Source organism: Colletotrichum fructicola, assembly GCF_000319635.2.
Source record: "Colletotrichum fructicola Nara gc5 chromosome Unknown KSG_Nara_v1_contig10, whole genome shotgun sequence".
NCBI classification, from domain to species: domain Eukaryota; kingdom Fungi; phylum Ascomycota; class Sordariomycetes; order Glomerellales; family Glomerellaceae; genus Colletotrichum; species Colletotrichum fructicola.
The window spans coordinates 1592491-1613411 of record NW_027094060.1 but is presented as its reverse complement, the minus strand read 5'-3'; the positions used below and the strand labels follow the sequence as shown (position 1 = coordinate 1613411).

General features: G+C 54.3%; 5 protein-coding genes across 5 annotated transcripts; 2 read left to right on the top strand and 3 right to left on the bottom strand.

Annotated features, from left to right (window-relative positions):
• Nucleotides 1–678: 678 nt before the first annotated feature.
• CGGC5_v015928 (uncharacterized protein) lies at nt 679–1422 on the bottom strand (the record flags this gene model as incomplete). Its single annotated transcript, XM_032033522.1, has 2 exons — nt 679–818; nt 1338–1422. The coding sequence occupies 2 exons, from the start codon at nt 1420–1422 to the stop codon at nt 679–681; spliced, it is 225 nt and encodes a 74-aa protein (XP_031887253.1).
• Nucleotides 1423–2012: 590 nt separating this feature from the next.
• scy1 (putative inactive serine/threonine-protein kinase scy1) lies at nt 2013–4570 on the top strand (the record flags this gene model as incomplete). The annotated part of the gene is made up of 6 exons (XM_032033521.1): nt 2013–2135; nt 2193–2330; nt 2382–2492; nt 2544–2690; nt 2747–3120; nt 3172–4570. The coding sequence occupies 6 exons, from the start codon at nt 2013–2015 to the stop codon at nt 4568–4570; spliced, it is 2292 nt and encodes a 763-aa protein (XP_031887252.1).
• Nucleotides 4571–4896: 326 nt separating this feature from the next.
• LST8 (Target of rapamycin complex subunit LST8) lies at nt 4897–6059 on the bottom strand (the record flags this gene model as incomplete). The annotated part of the gene is made up of 4 exons (XM_032033520.1): nt 4897–5313; nt 5370–5865; nt 5917–5938; nt 6038–6059. 4 exons carry the CDS (start codon nt 6057–6059, stop codon nt 4897–4899), a joined length of 957 nt encoding a protein of 318 aa, XP_031887251.1.
• Nucleotides 6060–12053: 5994 nt separating this feature from the next.
• Nucleotides 12054–15664, bottom strand: Slmap (Sarcolemmal membrane-associated protein; the record flags this gene model as incomplete). Its single annotated transcript, XM_032033519.2, has 6 exons — nt 12054–14135; nt 14189–14412; nt 14480–14523; nt 14577–14585; nt 14639–14828; nt 15649–15664. The coding sequence occupies 6 exons, from the start codon at nt 15662–15664 to the stop codon at nt 12054–12056; spliced, it is 2565 nt and encodes an 854-aa protein (XP_031887250.2).
• A 1752-nt stretch (nt 15665–17416) lies between these two features.
• Nucleotides 17417–18829, top strand: CGGC5_v015924 (Uncharacterized protein; the record flags this gene model as incomplete). Its single annotated transcript, XM_032033518.1, has 1 exon — nt 17417–18829. One exon carries the CDS (start codon nt 17417–17419, stop codon nt 18827–18829), a length of 1413 nt encoding a protein of 470 aa, XP_031887249.1.
• Between the last annotated feature and the right edge of the window lie 2092 nt (nt 18830–20921).

Below are 20921 nucleotides of genomic sequence, written 5' to 3'. Positions count from 1 at the left end.
TTGGTGGCATAAATCTAGACCTGGTATGTTCTTGAAAGCGAGGCGCAGACCCCACAGTGGGTGACACAGATGATGGGTGGTTTCTCTGCACAGAAGGCCTGGAAATTGACTTCTTAGCTGTAATGGCGTGCTTATGGAGAAGATCAGGAGGGAAGTTGGTATTCCTGACTGTTTGCTGGGGGTCCGAGAGACTACTAGTCCCACCATGGGACCCAGGAAGTCCGTTGCGAGACTGTCCGCCGTTGAGACGTTCCGTCACGCGTGGATTCCTAGAGATCCCCTGCGTCTCGTTAACCAGGTGAGGCGTCTGGTTTGATTTGACTGATGAGCTGGAGTTTCCGGGGCCGAGCACATTGCGTGTGATGAGAGTGTTGTGCTTTAAGCAGTGTTTGCTACCGTTGGTCAACACAGTAGAACCGCACCCCGCAGTGGCGCATCGGTCAATTGGGCGGGTCGCGTCCATCTCATCACATGAGCGCTCTTTCGGAACGGTGCTCTGAGTACTAAGAAGCCGGGCTCGCAGATTTTGAAGCGTACTCCTGGTAGTCATCAGAGTCGTCGAAATGCAATGTACGAGTCAAGAGCCGCAATCGAGCACGTTATCGGGCCAAGTAGGCGATGCCTGCCTGACTTGAGGTGGCCCGCAACTTCGGATTATGCTGCTGGCTTGCCCAGGCTCTATCGGTGACACGAGAGCTTTTGTTGAGCTTGATGCCTGCCTTTCGGTTCAATGGGACAGAAGTCAAGGGCAGCCTGGAGTTCTTGTCTCATGGTCCGACGGCTGAAGACGAAGCGGGTAGACACGTATACCGTAGGCTCTAGTGAAGGTTAGCCATCGAGAATGAGTTAACCAAGCAAAGTCCGAGAAAGAGTAGATTGACGGAAGGAACAAGAATGGTGTAGACAGAAAAATGATGTGTGTCGCGCTCAGGTCTTTTCAGTTTCTTATTTTGGTCTTCATTTTGGGGAAACAGCGGTTTTGCAGCCCTAGCTTGAACCTCTCATGTCCGCCTCGGCCTTTGGTCCAACTTCGTAGAGGCACCCAGAAGCTGAACTCCAAATGAGGCTGCAATAATGTCGCTACTCGATCCCGACGTGTGAAGCTTGGTTCATGAGGTAGCGACCAACGATGCGCGGCTCAACGCCAGGCGAAGGCTTTGCGGGGACGAGGACGTGGTTCAATCCTGAGAGTGAAGCCATAGACCAGGAACAAGATGAGACAACAACCCCAGAAGTATCCTTTTCTATCGGACCTTTTACCAATAGTCATCATTGCGCGTGAAGGGAATGGAACGGAAAAAATTTAACGGAAAGAGTGAATGAAGAGCCTTGCTTACCTGGTGAAACCTGCCCGCCCGTTCTCTCGGTTTCGCGCCCACGCACCCTCCGCTTCGCGACAGCCGCCGAGTGATACTTTCGCATGGATCCAAAGTAAACGGCGTTAAAACGTGTATAACATGGAACCGCAGACAGTTCTCATAATGAGCTGAGAGTTATGCCGAAAGCAGCGGGTTGCCTCGTGGGAGAAACGCCAGACGTGGGCTCGTGGTCGCGGAAACGTGGTTGAGGCTCTCGCCTCGCGTTACGTTCAGTGGAGGTTGTGTCGAGTGTTGGTTGCTTCAATTGAGGTAGAGGTCAGGTAAGGTAGGCAGACCGCAAGACCTCGGGGTGATCCTTGCCTAGCTTCCACTCTTTAGCGACGGGCAAAACGGGGACCTTGGGTGGCACATTCCGCGGGGCCCATAGAAGGTCGGCCGCGGATCATCTTCCATCCGTACCAAGTACCACCCCTCTATTCAATGCGGGTTAGCGCGGGGCCCTGGACGCTGCTGGCTGAGGTGCTGTCCCCTGGCGTCAGTGGTCCACTGTCTTGTCGCCAAATTGCCCGAAGCTCCCTGCCTGCGCTGGATGCGCGTGTTGCAACGTCTCACATTTACACGATTTCAAGACCAGTCTCATAGATCGAAGCTTCGCCGGACCGAAACGAAGGCATCCGAGACTGAACGATCGATATGAATTTCCTCAAGTCGGCAGTCGCCTCTGCCATAGCTCAAGGGCCACCGTTCCCCTACAGCTTTGGCGACAGAGTTGACATCGACGAGTCCATCTGGACTCTCAACAATGGCACCAAGCGAGTACGTCAAGCTTCCCGAGGAAATCCCCAAAACGCTCAAAATTGACGCCCCTTGCAGGAAGACGGATCTAACTGCAGCATTTTCTCCTTCGATGTCACCGCGAACAAGTCTCGACTTCCCCTTGCTAAGAATGCTTTGCGAAAGCTGAGAACGCTGCGCCACCCAGGCGTGATCAAGGTGTTGGATACGGTGGAGGTATGCGTGCCCTGCGTCAGTTTATGGTGCTTTCTGACACGAAAAACATAGACCGATTCGTATATTTACATTGCGACCGAGCGCGTGGTGCCTCTACGATGGCATGTGAAGAGAAAGAGTTTGACACCCGAGACCATAAAATGGGGGTTGAGTAGCATTGCGGTATGTCAAGCAAGGGGACTGGAGGTCTGCAGGAAACTGACCTCCTCCCAGCGCACAGTCAAGTTCATCAACGACGAAGCATCATCAATACACGGCAATGTCAGGGTCGGATCCGTTTACACGTCTGAGAGCGGAGAGTGGAAAATGAGCGGCTTCGAGGTTCTCAGCAACGTTAAGGAAGATGATGCTGTAATTTACGTGCGCAAGCTCTTTTCCCTATTTGATGCCGACGGCGGCGCTGACTGTTCACACAGACGTACGGAAGTTTGGTCCCAGATTCTGCAAGATATGCTCCACCAGAGCTTGCCCGCGGCGGCTGGGATGCCATCAAGAAGAACCCTCACTCAGCCATTGACTCTTTCGGTTTCGGTTGCTTAATTTTCGAAGTGTTCAACGGCGATTTTATGGGGTCCGACCAGGCCGGCCAGACGAAGAGCATTCCCCCAACAATGCAACAAAGCTTTAAACGCTTGGTGAACCCGAACCCGAAAGCGCGTGTCAGTGTTGGCCACTTTTTGGAGCAAGGCCAGCGTAGCGGGGCTTTCTTCGATAGCCCTCTGATCAAACTGACAGAGGGCATCGAAAATCTCGGCGTCAAGTCCGAGACCGAAAGAGAAGAGTTTCTTGAGTGAGTTGAGCCAACCTACCTATACAGAAACGACTTGACTAACCGCCAAAGTGATCTCGACCAACTGTCAGATGATTTCCCAGAAGACTTCTTTAAGATGAAGGTCCTTCCAGAACTAATAAAGTCGGTGGAATTTGGCGGCGGTGGTCCCAAGGCGTTCAGCGTCGTCATGAAAATCGCCGCCAAGCTGTCTAATGAGGACTTCGACGCCAAGATCACACCCGTGGTTGTTCGTCTCTTCTCTAACCCAGATAGAGCCATCCGCGTTTGCCTTCTTGACAGCTTACCTCTCATGATCGATCGTCTCTCGCAGAAGGTTGTCAACGACAAGATTTTCCCACAGCTCGTGACCGGTTTCACCGATGTTGCGCCAATCGTCCGGGAACAGACCTTGAAATCTGTTCTTGTCATCATCAACAAGCTTTCAGACCGGACAATCAACGGCGACCTGCTCAAGTACCTTGCCAAAACGGCGAACGACGAACAGCCTGGCATCCGTACAAACACGACCATTTGTCTTGGAAAGATCGCTAAGAACCTAGGCAATTCATCCAGAGGCAAGGTTCTGATTGCTGCTTTCACGAGGTCTCTCAGGGACCCGTTCGTGCATGCCCGGAACGCCGCTCTCATGGCTCTCGGCGTTACTGGAGAATACTTTACAGACGAAGACGTCGCCCTTAGGATCATGCCCGTTCTGTGCCCGTTGTTGATCGACAAGGAAAAGCTCATTCGCGACCAAACGAGCAAGACCATGGATGTGTACATCCAGAAAATCAAGAAAGCAGCCGCAGCCATGCCAGATAGTGCCCTGCCTCCCCAAGGTGCCGACGGCGCTGCTGCTCCCCGGATGGGCACACCCCAGCCAAGCGGCGACTCAACTGCCTCTTCCTGGACCGGTTGGGCCATCTCCTCGTTCACCAACAAATTGTCCTCTGCGGCAGGGGAGATGCAGACTTCTGCTGGCACTGCATCTCCTAAACCGTCTCCATCGCCTGGTCCGGAAGCCAAGAGGCCAACCATGTCTTCGGCATCTGCCCTGCATAGACAGGTAGTGAAGTCGCCCCCTCCCATCTCGCGAACCCCATCAACTATTGTCGCCGACTCTTTCAACCCCGAGCCTGCAGACGATGGTGATGCTTGGGGAGACATGGGTGATGACACCTGGGGTGAGCCGGCGACTGAAAGTGCCAAGCCAGCAGCAAAGACGACCGCCAGCGCGACGCCATTTGACGATGGCTCCGAGCCTGACTTTGCTGGATGGCTCGCTGCTCAGTCGCAAAAGAAGGGTGGCTTAAGCAAGCCCTTGCCGAAGGGACTGTCCAAGTCGTCCGCTTCTGCCGCAAAGAAACCGCTGGCTACTAAACCAGCGGCTAAGCCCGTAGTAGCCAAGAAGATAGATCTGAAGCCCAAGGAAGAGGACGACGACGATGGTTGGGGCGACGGATGGTAGACGATTGTAACACGCACATTTTGCAGCATGTACGGCGTTGGGAGCCAGGTCTCACTAGACCCATGTTTTTGGGATACCATAATTCTGCTTGTAATGTTCTTAAAGCAACTACCCTAGTCTGCAAATGAGAATCGTAATGCAGATGGCCGCAGCCTATCTGTGATGCGATACAAACGAGTTTCCAGACGCCCCGCCAACCCAGGCCCCAAGTCCAATATCAGAATGAGAGAACAAAAGACGTAAGCAAGAAGTCCTTTTGGAGACCAAACGTAACCGACCAAAGTTGGAAAAGAAAAGGCCACCCGCGGTAGAAAACCATCGAGTCGTTATCTAGCTGACTCTGAGTAATCGTTGAGGGCGACGCAGACGGCGCCTCTGTGATGGCCGTTGTACTGGCGGATGATCTGCTGGCTGTGCAGCTCCCAGAGTCGGGCGTAGTGGTCGGAGCAGGCCGTGACGAGGTAAGCCGAGTCGGCGCTGAAGGCGCAGTCCCAGACCCACCGCTGGTGACCCGTCAGGGTGGCCTCGAGGGGGAAGGGCTTGGGCTCCTCGTTATGGGCAGGCTCGAGATCCTTCACCTCCCAGATGCGCGCGGTGTGGTCGGCGCTGCAGGTCGCGAGCTTCTTCACGTCTGGCGACAGGAGGATACGAGTAATATACTCCTTGTGCGCGTTGAAGTGCGTCACGGGCAGGAGCTGCGTGCGGTCGTAAGTCTGGAGGAGCTGCCAGACAAAGACGTTTCCCTAGTTTACTGTCAGCTTCCTGGGACTAGTCATCATCATTACGAAGTGCTGCTTACGCCATTATTGGCCGCGCAGAGGAGAGAACCATCGCTGGCGACGGTGACGCTCGAGACGGAGACGTCCTCCTCCGGGATGAGCTGGTGAGAGCAGTTGTTCTCAGCGAGATCCCAGACGCGGACGCTGCCCATGCGGTCGCAGCTGATGATCTCGCCCTGGTTGGGGTGGATGACGACGTCGTTGGCAGGGCAGCCGTGGTTGTAGCTGCGCTGGACCTGGCCGCTGCGCGTCTCCCAGATCTTGACGGTGCCGTCTTCGGAGGAGGTGACCATCCACTTGCCCTCGCAGTGGAAGGCGACGCCGGTGATGTTGCCCGTGTGGCCCTCAAAGGTCAGCAGCGGGTTCGGGTTGGTGGACTTGATGTCGTAGAGCTTGACGGTGTGGTGGCCGGCGGCCGCGAGGAAGCGCTTGTCGGGGGAGATGCAGAGGCGGTTGACCTGGGAGTCCGGGTGCTGGATCGTGCGGGAGCAGATGCCGGAGAGGGCCTCCCAGAACCTGCAGGAGGTTAGTCAGGATGTTTCGGCGATCGCGACCGTTTTGAGGTACCTGATTGTGTGGTCGTAACCAGCTGCCAATTATTAGCGATCTGTTTCACCGGCCTTTGAGCATCGACAGGGCTGGAAGGTGCTTTGGGGATGCGAAAGGGACCCAAGACTCGGGGGCTTACCTGTGCAGAGAATCACAGACATGGTTGCTGTAGGAAAGCCTTAGGCTTCGGTTATCTCATGATATGTCGTATTGAGAAAAAGGAAGGGGGTGAAATCGCAAAGAGCGCGACCGGGAGACTGTTGCGCGCAAGTTCACCACTAGGAAAGTGCCCCTCCACGACACTGATGCGGTCGGCTGGATTGGCATCACAATGGAGCTTCCAGTGTCGGTTCCTAAAACCACGGCCCCACAAGAGGTCCGGGGCACTGCGAGTACCCACCAAGGTGTGTCTTTGCCGGATTAACTTCGGCAGCTGTTCATCGCATATCCATACCTGCCTAGGCAGATAAGGTACGTACCACTTACACGCGACAACCACCTTCCTCCGAACCTGAACTTCAACACCACCTCTCGGCTACAACGTTGCTTCATCACCATCATCTTGTCTTTCCAATGCACCAAACTCGTCTCATGTCGCATATCGAACCGTATGGCTCGATCTCGGAGCCGATCTGTCAAGCACGTTGGCTGAACCATGGCCACATGACACCTTCGACAAGCAACTCGGCAGTGTAACACGACCTTTAGGAGGTGCTTGCCATGATTCCGATCAAAGTCGGTCTGCACTTATATCGTGCAAAGAAATCCAGAAGTTTCGGGCGAAGTACAGCGTTTGAGTAGGAGATCCCAGGTGCTAATCGACGTGGCTTCCCGATACTCCTGCCAGCGTCATCCGAACCAGGTGTCGTGCAACAGCCAGGGCTTACTCGAGCAGCTCGCGCAGGGCTCGTACGGTACGACTGTCGTAGTAGCGTACGACGCCTCGCAGATCCAGCCGGAGCATCAGTCACTTCTCAGGAAAGAGACCATATGGAGATGGCACTGTCTACCAATCGGGTCCAATGTGAAGAAAACTGCCTGATATATTGACGTTAGGATCCCTCACTGGCGGAGGTTCACTCGGCCGATAGCTTCTGGAAGCCTCAATGCGCGTCAGACTACCTTTGCGGAATGTCTTCGAGCCACTATCTGTGCTTTGCAGCGCACTCTGGACAACCGTGGGCGTATCAATCCAAGCGATACAATTTGGACTCGTGCCAATACGGATTGTTGCCGATTTCTCGACTTTTCTACCATGGGCAGCCCCGAAATTGACACAAGGGCCGAAATGACTGGCTTTCAGAAAATTGTGCATTTCAGCCCGGTTGTCGCATCAGCTTTCATCCAATCGTGTCCCTGCAAACTCAAAGCCACCTGGTTTTCCGACGATTATCAATCCGAGGGAGATACAGACTTCGGAATAGAGAACGCACGATATCGACCTCTTCTCTTTAGCATATCCCTGAGTTAGATCACGAATCATGGCCGATACATGGTTGAGCCTACCAGTCAACACCGGCGGACAAGATACATCATCCGATGGCTACTGCCTTCAATCTTTAAGGTACTCGGTATATGGTTCAGAGCGAAGCTCTCTGTTGTGCAACTCGGCTCTCGTACTCATGCACATCCTCCGAAGTCTTTAGCGGATTAAAGTCGTACACCTGCAACACTTGTCCGACCCCGGAAGCATCACACCCAGCCCCGGAAGACGCCTGACAACAAAATGCGATTCGGAACCCAACCCAGAATTCGATTCGTGTGTGTCGCGGCCCAACAGCTCGATCCAGTAGGAGCCACCGGACACTGCCCCGGTGATTCACGACCGGCCAATACCACGTTGTCAGCGATTATTACGCACGTGTGTCGCCTCATCAGCTTCATACGCGTGACTCTCGAGATGCATCGACGGTTCCGTTATGCCGAAGAAGCGTGTCAACGTTGCCCCAAAGAACATTTGATCTCTGTCCTGTTTTCTCCATACCGATGATCTGTACCTATGACGGCGCTTAACCGGTGTTATTGTCGAAGTGCTCTCGGAAATACTCAGGCAGCGCCTTAAGAGTAGGGGAGGATGAGCCCGATTGTAAACCTCAAGAATGGCAACCCGCTGAAAAGTGTTCATTGAGAACCTGGAAACTTCTTCTACTCTGATCTGCTTGCGAAGTCTCTGGTCTAGCGACGCTTTCTTAAACGCCGGCAAATTGCTCTAAAAGAGTTGCATCATCTTGGATTCCGAAAGCCGTGAGACCCTTTCTGACAAGAACCACTAAAAAAAGAAAGAAAAGAAAGAAAAAAAGGAAATGGAATAAAGAACGATACAAAACGCCGCCCAGACACACTCTTTTGGCCACTGGGACCTCCCTGCTCTCTTGAAGAGTATCTTCTTGAAGAGTAACGTGGCTGTCAGGGGTGATGACATTTACAGGAGCCTCTCATGGCTCAGAGAATGGAAGCTCTTCTGGCACTCTCAGCTACGTCCGGCGGCAACTCCTCTATCAGGATCGCCGTTGGCAGGGCCTCTAGGGCCCCTAGGTCCGGGTTTATCAGGACGCGCGCCTCCGGTCCGAGGCTTGGAGCTCAAAGATCGATCTTCAGCTGCGCGCCTGTGAGGGCACGGGACTCTGACTACGCCTTGAGAGCCGCAGAAATCACAAGGGTTTCTTGAAAACCGTCAGTTAACTCTGGCAACTAAAGGCTCAAGTTGTCTTACCGTGCGTGGCCAAAACAGTGGGTGCAAGTTCTGAAGTCCCACTTGCCAGAATACATATCTTCGATACATCCACAGACTTCGTCGGAGGCCATGTTGTCGACGGCTGTGTGATGTATACGGAAATTTGAAAAGTTCAATTGAAAAGCTGATCTTTAATCGAGGAATTGCGCGGTGAGAATACTGGCAGCAAGTCTCTCTGGATCTCTGCAGGAAGCTGAACAAAAGGGACCGGCCCTGCCCGTCTCTTATACTTTTTCGCCACGCAATTCAAAATACGCTCACAATGGTCTCGAGAAATATCCAATTCTAGGAGAGGTTTGACGAGGCGAGTAAGCCTTCGAGCTCGGTCACTCTTCACCGCCTTCTCCGGGCGCTTTTCTGGGCATCATCACCGAGTGTTGACACCCATCGGACATCACAGGAGAGGACTGTTGGTCCGGTCTTGTGACTATGCTGGGTGCTTCCGTCAAGGTTGCCTCGTTTCATCCTGCGGACCAACGAATGGGGTGAAGAGTGTGGGTGATACTTCATATGCCGCCTTCTCCTGCTTGTCTTGATTGGGAAGTTTCTTGACCGGCATGGGGCTCTCGATGGGCACCCTTGGGTATTCATAAAGGGGATTTGACCCTGTCATTGACGTCAGCCGCAGGAAGTACAGATATCGGCCTGCACATGCCGCCCCGTCGGCAAATTCGAAGTAAGTGGCATTTGTGCTTTCCATGCGGTAGTCTGTTTGCCTCCAACAGCCCCAGAGAGCCGTCTCAACGCATCTGAAGTTGACAACACTACTGTGCAGAGGGAGTTGCTCCGGGGTCAATTCCCCCCATATTATTGCAGCAAGAACCATTGTTCTCTATTAACAATGTCAGCAACTTTTGCTGCTTTAGTCCTGATCTGCCTCGGACTTCGATCCGGGCATGTCGGATGCTAGCTGTTCCAGCAATCATCCTGCGACCTCGACCGACTGCCGGCTACCTGCATCGAGACCATGCCGATCTGCCCACTCAGACGTACACCGAGCACATTAGGGCCTTGGAATTCTGCGGTTGAAGGAGCCAGGCTAAGGGTCTCTCGGCATGCCGCAAAAGGGAAAAGAAAGGGCGGTGTTGTCAGAACTGCCTTAGCCACGAAGAGCACGCGTCTATTGAAGACAGACGTGTTGGTATTGCAGACAAAGCTCCCCCTGGCGGTGCTACCGGCGCACGTAGGCTTTTACGGGATCCAATAGGAAAGCTTCATCCAGACAAGGTACTTTCTCTCTCGTGGGTTTCTGAGCACAACAGCCGACTCAGCATTTCGATTCGAGTCTCACTGTCTCGTCAAGCGACAGCCACGGGTCGGCCCATGCCTAGCAAGGCAAACCCAGAGTCTCCAGCTGTTGGGAATGCTACAAGCGACCTGCCGCCCTTTTTTCTCTCGGACTGCAAGCTTCTTCTGAACCTTGAGTAACCCGAGTTTCTCGAAGGATTCACCGGTCGACAATTTCTGGCAGTGCGCCGCTATGCCAGCCTCGTGGCATTAAGCGCCATGCTGTGGTCAACCAACTCCAACATGCGGTCTTTGCGCGGTTCTATTGCCATCACGCACTCACCTCGATCCCACACCGGTGAGGAATCTCGGAAGAATCCGGATGTCAGCTTGCCATGCCCAGACTCAGGCGGACGATGCAACATTCTGGGAGGATTGTGAACTATAGCAATTGCCAGACATTGGAACGTCTGGGGAAGTCGCAGTCACTCAGCTTCACGATCTCGGCGGCCCTGCAACATTCATCGCTTTGCTCAGCCAATTCTCGCGTTGTGCTACCCAATTTTCTCGTCAAAGACCTGCTCGAGGCGATCACGATGGGTCATCCGACAAGTCTGTACTCTCCATGGCGTTCGCAACTCAGGACTGGTTTAACGACACTGTATGTATGCGTGGAATGCAGACGTGGGGTCTTTCCATTACAGTATTCCATTGGGCGTCGGTACGGTGCCGACTGACTAACCAACCAACCAAACCCCCAGCCCCCCGCGGACGACGACATGTTTTCTCTCTCAACTCTCTCTCGTTACATCGCGGGGCTTACCCCCAGCATGATCACCATGCATGTCATTCCCCGCCTTCATGTCGACGGACCTCTCAGAGGCTTTCGAGATATGCCCCGGTCTAGTACACACATAACGAATACGCCCCGTGATATCTCCCGTCTCCTACAAGCTCCTGCTCTCCCTCTCCCTTCTTCTCCTTTGTCCTCCCCCGACAACTCATGCCGACAAGCGCATCTCACCAACGCTCCCCCAGTCTCTCACCCGCGTGGCGTCGCCCACTGCAGGCAAACTTGCGAGTCTCGCTGAATAGTTGCACACGACTAGCAGGCTTGGCACCGGGCACTCCCCAGGAAAGAAGTCGTTGCCAACCGGAGCAGCGTTAACTAATACTACGTCCATGCATGTCTCATAATCAGACGGACAGATAATAAGAAAGGCCCTTTGTCCCGAGGCCAACGTGTCCCACGACAGAGCCAATACTTCTCCCACGGCCGAAGGGGCCCCGACCTACCCACGAACCTCTCCCCCTCCTTATCAGAAATCCTTTCTTTCCCAATTTCATCAGCCGCCCCAGCTGTCAAACGTACAGCGTCACTGCCATCTTGCATAATCATATGGTAGACAGGCTGTCCAATAATCTCCTGCGTACTAATCGGCCTGATGCGTCGTGACCGGGAGGCTTCTAGTCTACCCGAGACTGTTCTCTCTTTTCCTTCGAATTCGACTTGACAGATCTCCCACCTTCTGTATCTTGAACCCCCTCTATACCCGTGTCATCGTGGAAATCCTCTCGGTCGAATGAATATTTCTTAAAGGTTAAGAAAGCCTGGTATTTGAGATTGTACCTTTGTATAAGAAACAGACGATCTTTAGGTGTACTTTGACGCCAGTTGCCGTCTTAGATGTCTATAGTTAGCGGAGAGCTCTCGGACGTAATGCCTGGGATTTATCATCACGACACTGCAATTCAGCAGCACGAATAATACGGGCACCTGGGGAGATTCAGTGAGACCGAGGGTCCTTGGCCTTGTTAAAAGACATGGTGGCATCACACAGTTTACCACGCTTGAATCTCATCGATTATGAAGTGACGAGTTTCCATAACTAAGCTAATTGTGCGATTGACTAGAAGAAAGACTGGGTGAGGAAAGTCATACTAGAGATAGGAGGAAGTCTGGCCCTAGGTATATCGTAACCTGCGACAGAATCGTTGTCATAACCCATTAACCGTGCCTTTCCATAAACGTAAAAGCCCTCCCAATCGTCGGACCTTGCGTGAGCCATTCCATGTTCCTAAATCCCCTGACGCCGTATGAACCATTCAGTTGTGGATCGTCCAAAGTTGGACCCCCAAGTCGTAAATAAGCAACGTAGAAAAAGAAAAGAGCCAGTAAAGTGAACCTCCCAGACTAAAGAGAAGGAGCCGTCATCGCGAGCATTCCAGCAAGCATGCTGACACCAGCGCCGACACCGACGCTGAAAGTTCCGATCTTGCTCATGCTAGGAAGGAAGCGGAAACGTTTAGCGGGACGTTGCTCAGTGACTTCAGGTCTAGGGAGAACGGGGGGCGCAATCTCGGAAGTATTGCTCTCCTCGCCGGCGACAATCGAGGCCGTATCTTGGGCAGCTTGGTCGATGGTTGACGTCTCCGCAGCTTGTTCTTCTGGAAGAAGAGTAGAAATCTCGTCAGCCTTGCGCTTGGGAGACCGCGGCGGCGTGCTCTCCTGAACAGGCTTGTCCGTGCCGGCGACCACAGCCTCTCGAGTCTTTGGCGGCTGTGTAAGGACTGCCAGTTTGCTCTGCTGGTATTGGAAGGCGCTGGTCATGTCGGGCTCGGGGCTCATCTCTCGTTCAGGAGAAAGACGGTCTTCCTGCGGCGAGTCGAGGAATCTCCTGCCCGGGGCAGCCCAGACAGACTCGGGAACCTTTGTCGACTTTGGAGCCTCAACGTCGACTGGAGTGGGCTTTGAATAGATGTCGTTGTCGGCAGCTTGGTCTGGAGTAGCAGCAGGCTGGGTTGAGACTGGAGCTTGCGAAGGCTTCAAGGATTCCTCGTGTTGACGCAATATTGCCTTGTTTTGCTCACGGGCACGGAAGAATTCAGGCTTGCCACTCTTCTGTCCAAGGACATCGACGGACGGCCCGTCATTTTGGGACAACCATGGGTTCTTCTCGTCCATGCTGGGATATTTCCAATCATCCCCTCTTGGTCCATGGGCTGGCTGCTGTCCATGGGCTGGCTGCTGTCCATGAGCTGCTAGCCAAGGCCGATGGGAGGCGAGGACATCCAGAGGTTGCGTTGAAAGCAGCGGGGTAAGAGTTCTGCCATCGGACAGAGGGGTCGCCTGGTTAAGCAGAGGCGGAAGCTTGAAATCATTCCCAAATTGGTCTTCGGATGAACCTGGGAAAGGCCATGGCATAGCAGCAGGACACATAATGTGCTGAAGGGGTAACGTTTGGTTGGTTGACGCAGTAGCAGTAGCCGGCTCACAGATGGTCATGGATGTGTCATTGGCCAGGTTGTTGCGAGGAGGCTCATCCCAAACGTACTCATCATCATCTTGTTGGTCGTTCTCTCCGTCGCTACTCTCTGCATCCGATTCACGGACGTCGTGGTCGTAGTCGTTGTAGCATTCGGCGTCATCGTCAAGCTCACTGTCTTGCTCATCGTCCTCTTGATCACCATCGCAATTGGCATCGCAGTTAGTGTCTGCCTCGGCATCTTGCTCGTCGATGACGTCGCCGTTGTCAGAGCCGCTCAGGGAGTCACTGAGGCAGATATCCTCTTCGTCGGAGGTTTCATCGGAAGATTGACCCTCGCTCGAGACACCCTTGTCTGACAAGTCCATCGAGTCTCCCTCTTCGTAAGAATCATCTAAATCAGAATCAGAGTCGTCAAAGGTAGGGATCGGGTCAACGAGCGCAGAATGTTGCGCAGAAGAGGGCTCCTCCTCCTCATCATCGTCATGGGGGGCGTCGAAGTCCACAGTAGCAGGTGGAGCAGGGGAAGCAGGCTGGGAGGAGCGAGGAATGACAGCAGGAGCCTCGAAGACGTGATTCGGAGCATTGTCGTCATCAAGGACGATGGCGGCGGCGGCGGATTGTCCTGCTGTGGAGGCAGGGACAGGGGCGTCATCCGTGAGGTCGATAGCAGTGGCTGCTGCGCCCGGGAGGCGGTGCTGCGCAATCAAGCGAATTTTCTCCATTGTCGCTCTGATATCATCGTCGTCGTCATTGTCGCTGCTGTCAGAGTCATCAGGGACAGAGTATGTGTAGGTAGGCCGGGCGTTCGCGTGTTCAGTGTCATAGGGAGGATCCCACTGGAAGTGCACCTGAACGGTGCAAGGCGGGAATGACTCGCTTGATCGTTGAATGTCGACGCCAAACTTGAGAGTGTCCCCTGGAAGCAACTCGTACGCCTCACCGGCGTTGATTCTCACGGAGTTTCTGTGGGTTCCGTGGAGGGAAGTCGAGTCCTTGATATAAAGTTTCTATGTTCGGGTTAGACCTTGGTACCACTTTGTACGTTTGGGTTTGGCCCTACCTTGTGGTACCAATCAGGATACAATTCGGCATGCTCGCGGCTCATGACCGGGCTGTCGAACAAGGCGTTGGTGTTCTTGGGTTCGAGGGCGGGTAGACGCTTGCTGGATCTGCCAATCCTGACCTTTTCAGAGGCGGAGTCGACGCTCTTAGATTCCAAAACGATTCTACGCTCGGGATACTGGAAGTCGGGAGGAGGGTACTGGGCCGAGAGTGTGACAAGCACTGGAATATCGGTTAACCACAAGCTGTACGTTGGGAGAAGAGAGGAAAATGCTGTAGGCAGACATACCACTACTCGCCAGCTGTCGATGGCCAGATGCCATTATGAATAGGCTGGACCCAAAGTTGGTCGACTAAAAAGTGTGCAGAGCGACAGACGCAAGGACCTTGGTGTTCTCGAGGAAGGGTCAGAATCGACGAGCGTTTGTCGTGTCTCGGGAGACGTTACCTCCGTCCGAAAGTGTCGGAGCTGACAGAGCGTACGTGAAGACGAGACGATCCCGTCTGGAGCACGGAGACGATGGACGGAAGTGAATCCTCGCGGACCAAAGATAAGATGTGAGGTTGAGAAGAAGAAGAAGGACGAGAAGGAGTCGGGTGGGCGTAGAAGAGAGCCTTGGTTTCGCCGATGGCGTAGGCTGAAGGTTCGGAGGGTGGAAGTCAGGCAGAGAGGTAGGAGCGATACAGTGTAAGTAGGGAGCAGTCGAGGCCGGCAGAGGTGAGGTGGGGCAGGAAGCAGCGGGATCTGGAAGTAGCACCGTGCTGGTACTGTATCAGGCAGTCGCAGGCAACGATAACGCCTTATCAGACCTCAGGAAGGTGCGCCTCGAGGGAAGCTTGCAGGGGTGTTGGCGTCGTGGTAGCGGGGGGATGGTGGGTTAGTGGGGTTATCAGCAGCGGTGACGTTCAGACACTTTAGATAAGTGCTGGGTCGAGTTGGCTGACAAGACGATTGTGGAAGTCGCCGACGACGCGATATGCCTCGGGAAAGATGGAAAGAGGAATATCGGTAGAGAAGAAGAAGAAGAATGAAATAAGCGCTCTGTTCCTCTCACGACAGATACAGAATAATATCGTACGCTCCTCGCCTGTGAAGCTGGAGCCAAAGAGGTGAAAGTGCACTTCACAGTCACACAGATACCTTGATTGGCCCGTGCTCTCCACCAGGCTGCACAGTGTGTGTCTGGGCGTCAGGCAGGCTCGTTCGGGTTGGTTTGGGATGTGATGACGGGATTAGGAAAGAGGGGCATAGGTAGTTTGCTGCACCTTCAACTCATATGGCACCTGACGGTTGGCAGATTTGCTTTCGCGAGGAGGCGGGCAGGTAGGTAGAAGTACAGTAGATGGAAGAAAGTTTGAGGCAGAAGAAGTTGTTTGCTAAGGCGGCCAGAGAGGAGAGGTTAGTGGCTAAAGAGGCAAGTGCTAGTCCTAGACACAAAGTGCGTGTTCGAGGTGTACGCAGTAGCAGGGCCATTGATGGGTGCCTTAAGATAGAGAGGCGAAAGAGACGGAAAGACAACTTGAGGATAATCGAGAAGGTACGACTGCGACGACGCTGTCGTTCGTATTCAATCAGTTAACGGCCGAGTCATAGGTAGAATTTTCTAGACGTCCCCAGCTCTGTGGGCAAGCCTAACGTGAATGCTCTCGGTTGGCTTTTTGATCACAGGCAAGGCGAACCATTATCGCAGTCGCCAGAGCGCCCCAGTCAAGCCAGCATCGCAAAGGCTGGCTGGAAAGGCAACCGACACCTCACAAATCGCATACAGCCTGCCTGACGACCTGCCCGTGTCCACGTCGTCCGGCTTCATTCGCGCAACTGCGCGTACATTTATTTAGCTCGCGGCTGGTTCGGCCTCAAGTCCTAACGGCCCTTGGCTCGAGCCCCTACTTTGGCCCTCCCTTGTTGGTGGTCCGCCTTCACGTCAAGAAAGCACATATCCGCCCTTACCTGCGGGCGAGACCTTTACTGCCTGCCTTACCGTGTGAGGTGCTGTTTCTTTCGATTCTGACTGCATGACACCGCCGATGCCGATGGTCCGTACCTAATAGATATGTCAACTTCTAGTCATGTCTGACGCCTTGCGAAACCAAGACAGACCATCAGCTGGCAATCCCACGAACTGCATCCCACCGACGACCGTGGCAGAGTCGAGTAGTTGCACCTCGAGGTGATTTGCGGATCTGGTGAATCCGGTGGTGTGTCTAAGAAACAACCAGACCCGTTGTATTACTGGCGCCGGCCGCGACTGTCTGAGCTAGACCCGAAGCTGCCACCATCAGATGATGCAGATTTACCTGTTTCCCATCATCGGCGGGAAGCACGGTGTGATGGGTGGCATCATGTACCTCGGTGCCGGTCACCTCGGAAGGGAAAGGTCCCTGAGGTACCCCTCTCGCGCATGCGGTTAGCAGACTCATCAGTGACACACAGATGTTGGAGGACTCACAGGGCCCAGCGCGCAGCCATGGATGGATGGAATGGAATGACGGCGGGGGGAGGGCGATCTACGAGCAGGGATCACTGCCCACCTCAAGGTGAGCCCTGGGTGGTGTGTGCGAGCGGACGGACCTAACCCCACCCAATACATCACTCTGGAGTCCTGCCTTCGGGACCTGTGGAGCGACAAGCAGCTGCTGGGCAGCATTTTGCAGCAGTTGACGTCCTGTTCCCCTCGCCCCCTACCCCTCCAAGGTCGTGGTGCTTTGTTCCTTCCCTCGACCTTGCGCACCTGCGTGTCTCGCCCTACACGCCATTAAAAAAGTCTCGGTCGTCATTCGTCATAAGCCCACCCGCCGCTGGGCCTGGGCGTTGCACCCAGATCCATGATCAAAATCCTCCAAGTGAATGAGTGCCACCCAAACACCCTTTTTCTTAATATTCATCCGCCTACCACCCACCACCACCTCTACTGTACCCTCCACAACTTTTGTCTTCTCCGTTGCCCTAATTTAAATCCCCAAACTCCTACCTCCGATACTTTGCGATTACTGTTATAATAACGACATTCCCACATCCTCTCATGGATTGTGGATAGCAAATCTACGAAAGCTCTCACACACGGCATCGTCTCCCAGCAGTCTCGATTCACGTACAAGAACAAAAGAACCTAGTTCGCAGTCACTCGGCACATATAAAACTCTAGGTCTTCTCTTCGAGAAGTACCGCGCACATTCAACTACCTCTACATCTCAGCTTGCAACCGACCCCCCCGAAGTCGCAAACATGCACGATCTTAGACTCAAGGTTCTCCGCGAGAGCGGCAAGACTGTCTCCAAAAAAGCGCGATCGCGCCCCGAATCTGCCAGGGCGTCCATGAGAAATTCTCCCAACATCTCTCCCTCCCACTCACAAATCAACTCTCCCGCGCACTCACGCGCCGGCAGCCGCTATGCCTCCGAGGACGAAGCGAGCGACGACGAGTACGACGACAACATGACCATGAGCACACTGTCCAACGGAACCGACTCCGGCGACGAGGGCATTGGCGGCGCATCTGACGCCTCATGGGCGACCCTCCTGCAAGATCGCATCGTCGAGTTGCAAGATCGTAAGCGAACAAACACCAAGGGTCGCGAGACCACTCTTATGTCGTACCTTCACCTCGTCAAGCACCACTACGGCGGACGCCAAATCAGCGGCTCAATAAATGAGATCGTTTCGGCTCTCATGAAGAATATCAGGTCCGGAGGCAGCACTGTGGAGCGCATTTACTCTCTGAAGTCACTTCAGGCAACGCTGTTGACGTCACCCTCAGAAGTGCTGTTTGACGACATTTACCCACAACTGGAGAAGACATGCGAAGACGATGAAGACAGCGATGTCAAGGCGGCCGCGATCTGGGCTATGGCTATCGCAACGCTTTACGCCGGCGGAAGCGAAGAGGCCGCGAGCGAGTTCCTCGAATACATTGTCACCATCGTAGAGAGCGATGGTGAATCCATCAGTGCGGCCGACAGCGGCGAAGTAGTCACCGCTGCGTTAGAATCCTGGGTCTTCGTCGCCAGCCAAATCGACGACATCACCGAGAACGTATACGCAGCCATCGACGCATTCGTGGAACAACTCGACAGCACAGACGTTGACGTACAAACAAGCGCCGGTTTCAATATCGCCTTCATTTTCGAGGCCGCACGGGACCTGGAAGAAGAGACGGGCGAGCCAATGAATCTACAGTACGATCCCAAGCGATTGATCAGCCGCATGCGCGAAGCATCAAAGCTCTCAGTGAAGCAGACCTCCCGCAAGGACAGACGTCACCTGCGCAAACAGTTCGCCAGCATTGTTACTTCACTAGAGCACGGCAAGGGGCCCGGATTCTCGACCGCCGGTCGCCCCTCATTCAACCCGCACACCGGAGGCACGAGGGCAGAGCCTGGCCGCAGAAATGACGACGACGATGACATGAGCGGTTTCGGGTATCGCGAGAAGTTGCGCCTGGGCTCTACGGTTGTGCTGATCGACTCATGGTCCCTCATGGCGAGAGTGGAAGCGGCGCGCGTCGTCCTCGGTGGTGGATTGCCAACTCACTTCAACGAGAACCCAGCGGTGGCGGAGCTTCTCGGTGGCGCCGAGAAGGAGGAAACGGCTCAGACTTATTCGCTGCATCCCCGAGACGCCAAGAAGATGAGAAGATAGAAAGCAGACAGGGCTAGGAAATGCAGGAGGAACAAGAAGAGTTACACGGCTGGACGTCATGGTTTCCTATGTCATTCCTTTTGTGCCGCTAGACGAGGAATCATTAGGGAGAAACGGACAAACGGCATCTGGCATTGGCATCGTAGTAACACACAGATGCAAAGACGAGAAGAGAGGCGGAAGATACCACAGAGCGGGCGGGCCCTCGGATAGCATTATTTTTACACCTACAATACACCTTTACAGGACAAAGTTTCCAAGAATAATTTCCATGATGTGATACCTCTTTTTCACAGTAGTGTTCTTTCTCATGACGGAGGCAATCAAGGGAGTCGCAGACGTGCCTGGCAAGAAAGCCACTGATGCAGCTCTCCGCCGGAGGCGCATCCACGGGGTGACACGGCAGAGCCGATCTATCCCCTCGGTACGACGGGTCGGACAAGGCTGGGGGCACCAATCAAGGTGTGAGGCATAAGGGGGAGAAAGCCGACGGTGGTTGAATTTTGTTCCACGGGAGGTGAGTGGTGCAAACGGGAGCGTCTGGTCACTCTGTTGTGACGAATCCTCATGCTTGAGGGATGCTGTCTATCTATCCACAGGACATTTCTGAAAACCTACCGAGCTCGGGTCCATTTGGAAAGACCACCTGGGGCAGGAGTTCATCCTGCGTCATGCACAGTATTTTCCTGGGTAGAATATTTCGGGGCTTTTGCTGTAGATGCAGCATGTCGGGCATGCCGTGATGTTCGGGTGCAGAGGCGAAGGGGAGCGGGGGCAGTTGTGTGAGTGTGAAAACATGGCAAAAGAGGATGCGGACGTGGACAGGCACAAGAGCTTCATTTGCTGATATTGGGGCGCCGGGTATGTGCCTCTCTTGAAGAGGGTGATTTGGACGGCGGTGACTGGACGGAGGTAGCGGGGTTGGGTTGAAGGTGCAAACGGCCGGCCGGGGCCTGGGCCGCCGGAGGATGGGCTTGTCCCGATGGACGCGGGGCTGTTGCCACCGTTGGGCGGCGGTTAGTACTGCTTATCTCCCATGTGCAGCTGAACTGAGATTCTCATTGGGGTCGACGGCACTAAGCAGGTGTTTGGCGGATTTATTGAAATCGGGGTCACAAGCCTCGGCCAGAGACGTGCTGAGGATGTCCGGATGTCACTCTGCAGTAGGACTGTGTCCCAAACATGAGTTCGGCGCCGCCCACGGGTGGCGGATAGACATGCGGTTTCAGGTGCCAGCGGATGAAATGGCATCTCACTTGGCCCGCTGCACTTGGTCCCCATTGATCAGGTTTGGGACTTCTACATGTCCTTGTTATGTCAGCAGCGGCGGCGGCAGCAAGGAAGCAGGACGCAAGTATCCGTATTCGTAGGCGTGTCAGTCAATTTCCAGCCCGTTGACTTCTTGGTAGGAAAACCAAAAAAGAAGCAACCGGGAGGAAGAACCTTAGCTCCCCATTTTTGTTTCCTTATTCTCTTTTTGCGCCCTGCTAGTGGCTGATCATTCTCCACGAGTCTCCTCCCGTCGTCCAGGCAAAAATGTGACGCCCGAGCTTTCGCCTCCACTCAGGTCGCCAACTGTGGGGGCCCGTCGGGTTTGATTGCTGACAGGGGATCCTTTTTGAGCGCAGGGGGAGAGGGGCGGAGGGGATTTGGAGGGGCTGGGGGAGTGAGAGAGTGAGTGAAAGAGACAGGAAAGTGGGATGATTGCGATCTGTTTGGCGGGGTGGCTGGGGGTGAGAAGCCGAGGGGGTTTCGGGAGGAGAAGACAAACAGGTGAGTTTTGGGACAGAAGAACCAACGGAGGGAGAGAATGCCAAAGTGAAGCTGCGAAGATGAAGAATTGGGTCTCGAGGTTTGAACGTTTGAGCTAAGTTGTTGCTTGACTACCTTAAGGTAAGGTAGGGTCGAGGGGTGAGCAGACGGATTGTGAAGTGAGCTGCTGCCGTTGGGTGAGCGAGGTGGAGGAGACGTAACGTGCGGACAGGGTTGGCTGCTGCGGGAGAAGAGACGGTGAAGGGCAAGGGAAGCCACGCCTTTGCCGTCGATGAGAAGCAGTCGGATCGTTCATCTGCTGGAGCAGCACCCTCATGCA